Source organism: Meleagris gallopavo, chromosome 10 (genome assembly GCF_000146605.3).
Source record: "Meleagris gallopavo isolate NT-WF06-2002-E0010 breed Aviagen turkey brand Nicholas breeding stock chromosome 10, Turkey_5.1, whole genome shotgun sequence".
Taxonomy (NCBI): Eukaryota; Metazoa; Chordata; class Aves; order Galliformes; family Phasianidae; genus Meleagris; species Meleagris gallopavo.
The window spans coordinates 22,735,965-22,748,257 of record NC_015020.2 but is presented as its reverse complement, the minus strand read 5'-3'; the positions used below and the strand labels follow the sequence as shown (position 1 = coordinate 22,748,257).

Below are 12,293 nucleotides of genomic sequence, written 5' to 3'. Positions count from 1 at the left end.
AGAACACACCTGCAGTACATTCCTTCTGTTAACTAGCTAGGCCAACAGCAATTCCAATCACAATACAATTTGCATTCGAGGAGTTTTTAACTCCATTGTAGTATAGTGCTATATTCTTACGGCCATTTCTAAGAGCAGAATCATAGAATCGTTTGAGTTGGAAAGAACCCTTAAAGGCCATTTAGTCCAATCCCCCCCGCACTGAACAGGGACACCCACAGCTCCATCAGGTGCTCACAGCCCCAACGGCCTGACCTCGGGTGTCTCCAGGGACACTCACACCAACAGCCCAGAAGTGTGGCTCTTTGGCACACACCAAGATGGCAGCATGTGAGCACCATGTGAGCACCATGCCCACAGCATGTTCTAGCCAGGAGGAGGCAGTGGGGCCCAGCTGATGCTGCAGCATAACCTGGGCCTCAGTGGGGTGATGATGGTAACACTTCTATGAAGAAAGATGTGAAAGTTCCTCAATCCTGACCCACATATGGCAAGTGTGCGTAATGGACTGAGGCAGAGTTGATGAAGCATCTATGGGCTGAAGCTGAAGAAGAAAAATAAATAAATGGATGACCATGGAAGCCCTAAGTGACAATCTGTACAAAATGCTCAATTTAGTGCACGAATATGAAATCTGTTTCCAAATCCAAGGAAGAGATGCACAGAAGAACAGGAAAATTATATTTAATTTTCTATTAAACTTCCAACCAGGATACATGTTCCCAAAACAGAAGTTAAAGCTTTTACAGGTAAGAAATTTATAATGACCAACACCAGACTTTCTCAGGAGAAAACAGGTAACCATTGGTTATATTCCCTCTCTGCTCTCCTGACAAACCTTACCTTTGTTCAAGGTTAAGTATTATCAAATTCTGTAAATCTCAAAGCAATCTCTACCTACCTGTGGATAGCTTTAACTCCAAAGTAGTAATAAGAAAAGTATTTTATAGCAAATTCCTGAAGGCTATTTTAAAAACATTATTAGAGATCCCCCTTTATAAGTCCATTTTAATTTAAGCAGCAGCAGATTTGTTAGAAGTCTGAAAGCATTTATATGATCTCCTATTACAGTCTTTTAAAAATGCAAATTTAAGTGATAAATCAAACTATTTGGAACCTTGCTCACTCTCTTCCCAACTAACCTGAACAACACTATGCAGCCTCCATCAATTCTGTTTTATTAAATTTTTCTTAGATTAAAAGAGAAATTTGTTTTCATAATACAAACCACAAACCATTTGCAAGAGTTACTGCCTCAAGCTTAGCCTAAAAATCTTTGCCATTTACTAACTGATGGAATTTATTAAGCGTTAAGGTCTCTAATCACTGATTTTAGATGAGAGATCCAAATAAGCCCAGTCTGTGTCATGTTATCAACATCCAGCATCATTCTAATTTGCTGTAAAGAGCATGAAGTAGCAACTGTTACTTCAGCAAGTTCAAAGGCTCAAAGTTTAGCTTTCCCTGGCTGAAGTTGTAGGTTTTGAAGTTTCATTGCCATGCCCATGTTCCCAGATATCTTCAATTTGCCTTGAAAGAAGGCCTAGAGAGGAAAAAAAAAAAAAAAAAAGCATGAAATGCAATAGCAATGCAACTCGTGACCCCAGTCATACTCCTCCCAGAAGTTATGTGTTGTTATACTCCTGTAGGTCTTGGCCTGCCATACTGTAATTCCAACAGTTCTATCAGACTCCTGGCATTCATCAGCAATTGTTATTTTCTTACACTAAAAGGAAGAACAGAAGCCTGAGAAAGTGTATTTACTATCTTTGTGATACCTGAAGAGAATAGACTTGGTACTGCGTATTACTTGTGTTATCAGAAAGCCCTCCCAGCCATGCAGTTTTAGAGGAAGGGATTTATTCAAATAATTTAAGCTGAAATATGCTCAAAAAAGCTCCCAAAATATCAGTATTATCTTATTTTCATCTATGTTACACTTACTGTCTGAGGATTCATTTTGCCAGTCATCAGAGCTAACAAATCAGTGTCAGCCATTGTAATTGTACAGTCTGCTTTCTTATCTGTAAAACAAAGATGACTGTGAAGATTCAAACAGACAGAACAGTAACACAAGCTGCAAATCCCCAAAGAATCTGCCAACACTCCAGATTAGCACAGTGGTACCTGAAGCACTTTTAAATAAACGTCATTAGGAAACATCAATAAGAGATCACTTAAGAGCTAACATGCATCTAAGCTGTATTATAGCACAGACCATCCCAATGCTGAAGAAAGATGGACTTTCTGAGAAGTGCTAAGCAAACCCATCCATTAAAAAAAAACTACTTGTAATCACATAGAATATTAATTACAAGTGTTCACAATCATCCTAAGTTTCACCAAGCTAGTAGTATAATCCACACAAAATGAACATATTTTCCCTGATGTTTTCCAAAGATACTGAATTTCACTACCTTCTCCTCAAGTGAGAACACAAGCATTCCAAAAGCTCTCATTTGAATTAATTGAAATCCAGAAGGTTTTTCATTTTCTTACAAGAAATGACTAGATATTTTTAAACATTCAGATTTAAGTATTAATACATATAGTAAAGGGCTAAAAACTTCACACACTTTTTCCTCCAGTCACTGTATTACTAAACTAAGTCTTTGATAAAATCTTGCCCACGTAGCAGAAAAGAGTACTTTTCTCTCCTAAGGTCTTAGATAAACAAATTCCAAATCAATCCCCTTTCACATTTTTTAATTAAAAGCTTTATAATGCAGGCTCATGGGCAGACAAGATTTTGAGAACATAATGTCATCTTTGGCTTTATCTTTACATTAAAAGGATGCAGGTTTTAGACAAGACACTTCCATGGCAAAGGTACAAATCCTTCATCTCCAATACTTATATTGAAAACCCACCTCCACCACCCAGTCCTCAAGTCTTATTTATGTCCACCCTTTTTAAAATGGACCTAAAGTTTACATCAGCTAGTACAGCATTGAAATCAGGTAAGTTTTATTGCTTAACTAGCTGCAGAGAAGGAACTAGACGAGATAGACCAGTCTACCACCTAGACCAGGTGTCTCCCACAAAGCACCTGACAAAACAGAACAAAAACTAACAAATAAAAAACAACACACACAAACCCACAAAACAAGAGTTCTGTTTACTTCCCTCCTGGTCCCTGTGGGAGTTGAGTGACACAGCTGACAGGTACCCCTAACAAAACATGCACCTACACACACAGAATTCACAGGAGGAGAAATCTTGGTCCTAAACACCATGGAATAAAAGTGTCAGTATTAAGAAAAGTTTATAACTTAAGTAACACCAACTCCAGTTTTGTTCAACATCACTATCGCTTCAGCAAAAAAAAGAATTTATAACATTTACAATCATCTTATTCATCTTCTGCAATGACATGACAAAAATTACACTGACCTGCATTAACTGCTACTGAGCCTTTACCATTCTTCACATCTACTATCCAAGTCGCTTCCTTCCCACCAGGACCATCTTTTATTTTAAAGGCAAAGACACCACCAATTTTCTTGACAAACTGCTCTCCTTCCTGTAATGGACACATAATATGCAAATTACTCATTTTCTTCAGAAGAATTTTAAAACAGTTAAAAAGAAAGCGCTTTAAAAAACTTCACCCTTTCTGCCAACAACTTCTACTACCTATAGAATTATTCCTTTCATTCTACTAGCCTTCATTTAAACAACCACTGAGAAAAACACCCATGGCCATCTTTCTCTATTAAAATCTATTCAGCAAAACAAAACAAAGACAATTGCCCCCAAAGTCTTATCTTGCTATCTACCAAACTGTGATTTCTTTTTACTCATGCCTACAAAGCAATAAATAACAAACTTGTTAGTGTGAATTCCTTGTATATGGCTTAAATGTTTCTCTACTCAAATACTCTTGTACAGTTAAGGGCTGTCTGAAAAAAACACTTTATGGTACAGAACTGAAAGAGATCTGACAGGGAACTGTTTCACCAAGCAGCACTGAAAAGGTGATTTATGGTACTGTATTCCCTCCAGGTTTTGCATATGTCCTGTCATAAATAAAAAGGCACTACAGGTCAAAGTAGTCCCAAAATACCTCTTGGAGCTTCTTTTCTATCTCTTTGAAGACCAAGTGTGACTTAAATCCATCAACAGTTGCGCTGAGAGGCACAGCCGTAACTCGGCCATCACTGGAGGGGAAAAAAGAAAAAAAACAAAAACATTTAATCACATTTTCAACGTCTTCAAATTATTGCAAACAGGTCAACACCACTGAAAAGAGCCACACTGAAACGCTTCAACAACACAGGGCAGCCCCACTAAATCCAAGCAGAGCTGTCTTTCTTTCTGAGGGTGAGACAGCAGTGTCACAGCCACCTCCAGCGCACAGCTGCTTCAGATGTGCAGGCAGGACTTGTGGCAAGGAAAGTAAACCATCCAGATCAATCAGCCAACTCTATCGCCACACTGTGCGCAAAGAGAGAAACAGCACAAGCACCACCTCAAGGACTACATAGACTACTTTTTTTTTTTGGTGATCAAATAAACTCATTTACAGAATGGGTCCAGAAGTTCAGTTATTGTATTCCCAGAAACAGTCCTAAATTCTGTCACCTTGCTTAAGAACATCTTGTAGTTAACATTATTTCTAGCTTCAAGTTACAGTGGAAGCTAGAAAGATTCACTGCCCCATCACAGCTAATATGTCTTTTCTTTCCCCAAAAGTGAGACTCAATCATTTTTATCATTTTGAGTACCTTCTACGAAATAAGTTGGTACGTTAAGTAGCCAGTCAGTTGGTTACAACCTTTATTTTGTATATTTAAAAAATTAACTGACTACAGTATCTATTTTGGGGGATTTTGCAATTGCAAGAAAAGCTTCAGCCCTAATGGTCATTGGGCTCTGATTTACTTCCCACTTTCCCACTGAGAGCATTCCTGCATTTCGTGTACCTTCTCAACAAGCTATCATGAAATCCAAAGCTAAATGTCCTGCCCCAGCTCATACAAGACAGTAGTCATTCAGAGACCATCAGTGCTGCTTCCCCTTTTCCCTCACAATTCACATGCACCTGTTTGCTGTTTCAGGAGATACTGAGCTGTGCTCCTGGATCCTGCAGAGCCATCAGCCCACATCTCTCCCCTGCACAGCCTGACAGGAGCATGACAACTAATCCCTCCCTTTGTGCAGGGGCACCTGGAGATTAACTGGGTATAGAAATATCCAAAGAAACATTCATGCAGCTGGAAAAAGCAAGTTTGTAATTATCATCATCTCCACACTTTGAAGCAGAGTTCAAAGCTGTGGTCATGTATGACACTGCTGAAGTGACAGAATCACTTGAAGAAGTGCTGCCAGAACTTATTTGCGTGGTGCTAAGAGCAAAGCACTCCAGTAGATGTTTGCTAGGGGAGCAATTGTAGGGACTGTGTCATTTGAAGACACATAGCTGCTAATAAATGAATGATGTACCTGCAGGATGTAAAGCTACAAGGTACCTACAAGAAAAAAAAAAAAAAGCAGCATTGTTTTAACAATTAATCCAAAACAAATCAAGTTCTGCTATCACATCTTAAACTCTTGGCAACTCTTACCAAACCCACAGATCACAGACAGGATCTGAATCTAATGACTGGGTCTGTGCACATCTCACAGCCATGCAATGCTGCTGCCTTTCCCTCACTTACACAACGCTCAGCACCACTCAGTTACGTAACTGCTGCCTCAACACATCAGCTGCACTGTTTCATTCCAAAGTCTATTACACGTTGATGGAACTCCCTGTGCCAAAGCCTTTCAGAGAACCAGGGATCTGCAAACACCTTCAATGCAGGTGAAACATGGACTGCAGGTGAAACATGGACTGCAGAGGGGATGAGGCCCCAGCGCTACCAGGGCTGTGGTGTTCTGTCCCTGGAGGTGCCCATAGCCATGGCAGCACAGCTGTGCTGGGAAGGCACTGAGGTGCCAACTCGATGACTCTGTGAGTCTCTGCCTCGGTATGCACCTGTGAAATAACAAAGGCAATTCTCTATACCAATAAAAGTGAAATCGCCTATTGGAAATAAAGGCATTTCTTTGGGAGAACCTTCATCTGCAAAGCCTCCCACAGCGGACAGGAAGGCACTGCCCCTCAGCACCTGGAGGTGAACGCTGTACCCACAGCTGCGCACAGCGCCCACAGCTCCCTGCGCTCACACGGAGTTTTACAGATGAAGCTCAAAGCGACAGAAAAGCGGGGCACGGCCTACAGCATCGCCCTCAGAAAGCATCGCCCTCAGACTTCCAGCTGTGCCCAGTCGGGCCCTGAGCAGCAAGCCTCGGCTACAGCTCGTGCCTTTCACCCACGGAAAGGCAGGTCGAGGTGCCAGCAGCAGATCGTTACGGACACCTGGCCCCGCTCACACACACAGCGCAGCCCCGCCGCTCGGAGCCGCTTCCCGCGCCGCACACACGACCCCATTCGGGGCTCTACCCTCCTCAGTCCCGGCGCTCACCTCGCGGCTCCGGGGAAGCCCATGGCGTACAGCGTCACCACCACAGCCCCGCCGAGGCCCAGGTTGTGCTGCAGAGCCCGCCGCGCGCCGCCTACTTGCCGCCTCCCGGCCAGGCCGCGCAGCTGCCAGCAGAGTTCGGCGCACTGCGCCAGGCCTGAAACATCGAGCAGAGAGCGCGTGTGGGCGGGAAGGAGGGGCGGGCGGCGCTGGGCGGGAAGCTCATACGCAGCTAGAATCACGGCTGTGGCAAATCTCTCCAAAAGCTCGGTTTTAAAGCACGACAACGAATAAAAGAGTTATTGAAGCGAGTCCCGCTTCTGCCCGTACAAACGGCAGTGGGAAGCACCTGCCTGCTCCAAAACAGATAGGTGCCTGAAGGTGTGACCGAGTGCAATGCGTTTTGCTACCTGTAGCACCGAGGGGATGTCCCTTGGAAATCAAGCCACCACTAGGATTAATGACCCATTTTCCTCCGTAAGTGTTGTCTCCTCTGTCAATCAGGTCACACGCTTTTCCTGATGGAACAAGAGTTAGAAAAAGAGATATGCTCAGTGTTTTTTTTTTTTTAAACATCATTTTTCAGTTCTAGCATCACAAACCAAAGATGCTGCAAATGCTTTCTGTCCGTCAAAACCTTAGAAATACGCCAGCACAGATTTTACAAGGGCAGACTGAACTGAGACCAGCAACGTTCACAAGACATGGCTGACATGACTGGAGAAAGGGAACGCAGGAGAGGAGCCAGGTGTGAGTGCCTGACGCAAAGGCTTGTTTTAATTAGCTGCTCAGCTGTGTTGTGGATACACAGTGTTGTGATATGGTCAACATCATGCAGTGATTAGTTATTATACTAAGGAAGCTACCATGAAATTTGTGGGTTTTCTTTTGTAAAAGAAAGGTTAGTTGTAATTAGTGACTGCTGTGAAAATATCTTTGCTTTGTTATCTCTGAAAGGAATTACTTGCAAAATTATCAACACTGGGGGCTGCAAAACAATGTTTCCTGAAGGCCCGTGAAGTTGTCTCATTGAGAATGCTCACTTAGTAAAATACACCATCTAGTGACAAAAGTTTAATGTTTTCTCAAAGTCGCATAACAAAATTAGAGAAAGACTGCATCAGATACTGCAATCCCAGAGCCCTTCTCCTGCTTGAAGAGCCACTCCTGTACAAACTTGCTATGTGATTTCATACAGTTGTCCAACATTTTAATTTGCCTTCTGTACTTCTGTAGAAATCACAGTAACACACCAATCTGTTAAATACTTCCCACAGTTTGCACATCTTCTTTATGTTACTATATAGAAAGCTTGCTTTTTCCTCCAGGCTAGCTAATATGGTGTTCAAATATATAACATCTGTCCAGTACACAACTCTAATTAATTACATGAAGAGATAAAAAAATATTTGTTAACACTTTCCATTTTAGTAAAATAAAGAGCTTCACTGATGCTATTACCTTCTGGGCAGAGTCCAAGAGCTTCATACGTAATGAACTCATTAACTGAGAAACAGTCATGGAGTTCAATCACATCGACATCCGTAGGTTTTAGGCCTGCTTTTTTAAAACATTTTTCTGCAGCTTTTTTAGTCATATCATAACCAACCTGCAAGAAATTAAAATATCATTAAAGAAACAGCTATTTATTTCATTCCTTCGCTTAATTTTAATGTGCTGCTATTTATCCTGCAAGTGAAGATAACCTGTTGGAGGTGGCATTTTCATTCACTTTAGTGCATCTCCTATCATAGCCCTTCATGACCAAACAACAGGTTATTTCAGCTCCAGAATTATATTAACATAAGGAAAGTGGATTTAAGTTTTATTCATCTTATAAACAGAGAAATTAAACAAATAGTTTTGCATAAGAAACTACATTTTTTCCAGTTCACGTTTCTATTAAGTAGCCTTTAAATAATTAAATAGATTTTTAATGTTTATTTATTTCTTAGTGTTATTTCATAACTATGCTGTTTGCCCACTTCACCTGCCCAAGTCACAGTTTGCTTGCTTGCTGGTTGATATTCTATTGTATCATTAGGACTTGCAGATATTAAAAAAATCCCAATTATTATGGACTATAGGACCACAAACCTACCATCTTCATACAACTGTTCTCTTCAAATGTGCTTGGGTAATCAGTAGCCATCACCTGGGCTAGAATTTCCACAGCTTGAGGCTGTAACTTATGCCTTTTCACAAAGTCCTCACTAGCCAAAATTGCAGCTGCAGCGCCATTTGATGTCGGACTAATGGAAAGAAAAATAATGTCATCATTCTGAATTATTAATGTTGATCTTCCATAGCATTACATTTGAAAACAAAGGAAAAAGTGCATTTTGACTGATGCAATTGTAACTACAAATTTCCGTAAGTGTTTGCTGAAGACCTCCAGTTTTTAATGCTGCCCACTGCAGTAATATCTATGCAAACTTTGAATAGTATGACATCTAAAAAATTAGAAAATACATAAAATGAACTGTAACTTTTAATTTAACAGTAAGCAAACTTTACTTAAGTAGATGAACTACCAAATTTGTCTTAACAAGATTTCTTTCCCAGTGCCAGGTTTTCTCCTTACCAACATTGTAAGACAGTCAAGAAATCAAAAATTTTGCGAGACTGCAGAACTTCATCTAATGTGTATTCCTTCTGGAACTGGGAATACCTGTGGGAAACAAAGATGCAATTTGAGTTTTAGTGCAGTCCTTAGGAGTAGACATTACTAATAACTCACTATCATTCAACTAACTATATAGCTGTTTTTACTAAGTACAAGACAATGGATTTAGAATTTATACCAGCTATGATAAACAACATATTCTAAGCATTTCTAAAAATTTTATCTGTTTTACAGGAATTGTGTACAGGTAACATTTGCTCAGTATGGAGTTGGGAGTGCTTTACTCACGGGTTGTTGGTTGAATGGCTGTGATTCTTCCATGCAATTTTTGCAAAGTACTCTGGATTTGTCCCTGGAAGGAGAAAATAAGCCGTGTTGGAATACTTGGTTTAAACACAGCGTTCTAACCTAACTTTTAAATACTGTATTAGTGTCATAAAACTTTGAACTTCACAAACAACTTTACAAAAGACTGCATCAAAGCTTTCTTTTAATTCAACATAATTCTAAGAAAGGTGGTTGAGTTCTAGATAACAGATGACTCTACTTGAATATTCAATGCTCCCTAATGTGAAAATAGAGAAAATAAGTGTCTTTAACAATACCGTATTTCTCCATATGTTCCTTGCCAGCATTTGCAAACATCTGTGGTGTTACTGGAGCACTTGCTAAGCCGTATTTATTTATCATTATTTCTAAATGTTTGTCCATTGGATTTGTTCTGTCTGAAAACTAAAAAGAAGAGAAATAGCTATAAAGTAAATCATAATTTCATTATCCTCTTCATTATTTAACCCTGCCTTAAATATATTTTTACAAAGTACTAAAAATGTGATGGGCTACTTCAAATTAATTCTAAAACATTCCATACTAAATCTGCACATCGTAGCTGCAATCAGAACCATAAAACTCATTACAAGTTTCTACGAGTAAAAAAAAAAAAGGTTTATTTTGTAACTATCTACAGCAGCATGTCAAACCACTTATGAGAATGTCTCAGGGAATGTGGAGGTGTTCTCCATCTGTGAATACAATGAGATACGTAAGATGTTCAGACACTTACACCTGAAGCGAGGGATCCTTTTGCCATTCTCTCAAAGCCAAGTGCCAGAACACAGTCTGCCAAACCTTAAAATAAAAGTTTTGGCTATTCAGAACACAATGTAGCTATAAACGACAATACGTACAACCAACTTTCTCATTACAGTAGATATCCATTACTGTTCTTCCTCCCTTCTCAATTTTTAAAAGTGAGTCCAGTTGGGACGAGGATGGTTCTGTTACAAAAACATTAATACTGAAGACTAAAAAAATCACCAAAGCACTTAGGTTTATTTTAGGACAGTTCTCCACAGTTTGAGAACAAGTACCTTATATGACCGAGCACTTATACCTCTGCCAGTAATACTAGAATAATCGTAGGGCACCTTCCTACAGTTGTTGTTACAGAAACATAAGCAATTAGGTGCAAGAAAGTAGCAGAATCCACAAAGAAACTTAAGAAACAGAACAAGGAAGTTATATTTCTACAAATGAAGACTGAGTTACTCGGCTGCAGAGCAAAACAACTCACCTCCCTCTACCAGCTGTCTGGCCATGAACAAAGCAGTAGATCCAGTAGCACAGTTGTTGTTAACATTAATGATAGGAATGCCAGTTAAACCCAAACTGTGATAGATGGCCCGCTGTCCACAGGTTGAGTCGCCTTTATGCAGAGACAGACATTAACACAGGACACAACATTAACACAATGCCACTGTTCAAGTCTGAAAGTCTGAGCTGTCATCTCAACTATCTCTCAGCCACACACAACAGAAAAACCTTAGAAAGATACGAATCATCGGACTTTAAAAGCTTGGAGTTTTTATCATCTGAAATAGATGGGAAATTGATGGGATCCCCCTTCATTTCTCCACACAGACGTGGATAAACTTTACCCACATCTGTGAGTGTCACAGATCACATACGTCACGCGCACGTCCCAAGCACAAGATGATACTCACCATAAACATAACCCACACAGGCCTGCTCCACTGCTGAATACGGAATCCCAGCGTCAGCTAAAGCCTTCTGGCCTAAAGAATTTTAAAAGTTGGGGAGAAAAAGAAAAAAATTCTGAAAAAAAGCAGCTCTCACAATCATAACAAGCAGGCTTAGCTTAGCATGTGTGATTCGTGCGTCTGCACACAAAGCAGAGAGGTGAAAGTTCTCCATTATAGGACATGAATGGTCCAAAAGTTCTGCATCTTAACTCTCATTAGGCCAAGCCTGTGGTGTGCTTAGTTCTCAGCAAGCTCCTTTCCCAGCAAATGCCAACCGATCAGTCCCATGTTCACGCACAAAGGCTGCTCCCAGGGAAGCACGAGTAGCATGCATAGATAGGAAAGGATGTGTCCGATTCAGTGTCAAGGCATCCTTTTGACTTCAGTCCCGTAAGGCTGCAGGGCAGTTGGGATTCACTTTCAAGTGGTCTTTCTTACCATGGGTAAGCTTTAGATTTGCTTTTTTGCATCTGACTTAAACTAGAGTTGGTGGTCAAGCTAAATGCTTTTTTACTGCTGACTTACCAGCCTCTTTAGCTAGGTCGGGATAATCAACACTGTTCTCACTGGGCTTTGCAAACTGACAAGAAAAAAAACAACAGAACAAATCACTGAGATTTAACACATCCTTCGCTCAAATCGGAGTACCGGCCTCAGCGACCCACCCGGAGACATACTGCGATCCTACGGCTTAAGAGCTACCAAGGAACACGTTTATGAGCAATGCCTTTTAAATCCCGTTTGCTAACATAAGCCATTTCACCGACCCAAAACAAGCGGCCAAAGTCCGCGCAGCTCCAATCGCCGGCGCCAGGCCGCCTCGCACGGCCAAGGAACGAAGGAACGGGCGGCGCCGGCACTAACAGCGCTACGCGCCGTCGGCCGTTCGTAGTTCGCGCGCTTTCTCCTTGTGCTTCTCCCCCTTCTCCCCCTCTGGGGGCCGCACGGTACCTTGGTCATACCGACGCCCACCACGAACACCCGACGCCGCATGATGGCTGCGGGACCACCTCGCTCCTCGCAGACGCGGCGGGCCGCAGCAGAGCGGAGGGGCGGGGCTCAGCGCCGGCTGGGCGCGGCCTCGCTCGGAGGGGCAGGGCTTAACGCAGCACCTTCCCTCTTCCTCCGCCCGCCCCTCCTTCTTAAAGGCGCCGCGGC

The 12,293-nt window shown here is 41.4% G+C and overlaps 1 protein-coding gene across 1 annotated transcript; it reads right to left on the bottom strand.

Annotated features, from left to right (window-relative positions):
* Positions 1 to 667: 667 nt before the first annotated feature.
* SCP2 (sterol carrier protein 2) lies at positions 668 to 12,218 on the bottom strand. Its single transcript, XM_003208849.4, has 16 exons — positions 12,087 to 12,218; positions 11,661 to 11,715; positions 11,097 to 11,168; positions 10,667 to 10,798; positions 10,157 to 10,221; positions 9,699 to 9,825; positions 9,382 to 9,445; positions 9,052 to 9,138; positions 8,569 to 8,719; positions 7,929 to 8,076; positions 6,878 to 6,985; positions 6,471 to 6,624; positions 4,067 to 4,160; positions 3,394 to 3,523; positions 1,945 to 2,024; positions 668 to 1,543 (listed from the first exon to the last, which is right to left on the bottom strand). The coding sequence occupies exons 1-16, from the start codon at positions 12,126 to 12,128 to the stop codon at positions 1,448 to 1,450; spliced, it is 1,605 nt and encodes a 534-aa protein (XP_003208897.2). The 5' UTR covers positions 12,129 to 12,218; the 3' UTR covers positions 668 to 1,447.
* Positions 12,219 to 12,293: the final 75 nt, after the last annotated feature.

Excerpts from the sequence above, each read along its gene's own strand:
- SCP2 (XM_003208849.4), bottom strand. The coding sequence starts at position 12,128 with ATGCGGCGTCGGGTGTTCGTGGTGGGCGTCGGTATGACCAAG. Across the intron at positions 2,025-3,393 it reads CTCAGTAGCAGTTAATGCAG|ATAAGAAAGCAGACTGTACA; the intron begins GTCAGTGTAATT and ends TTTGTTTTACAG. Across the intron at positions 1,544-1,944 it reads GCAAAATGAATCCTCAGACA|GCCTTCTTTCAAGGCAAATT; the intron begins GTAAGTGTAACA and ends TTTCCTCTCTAG.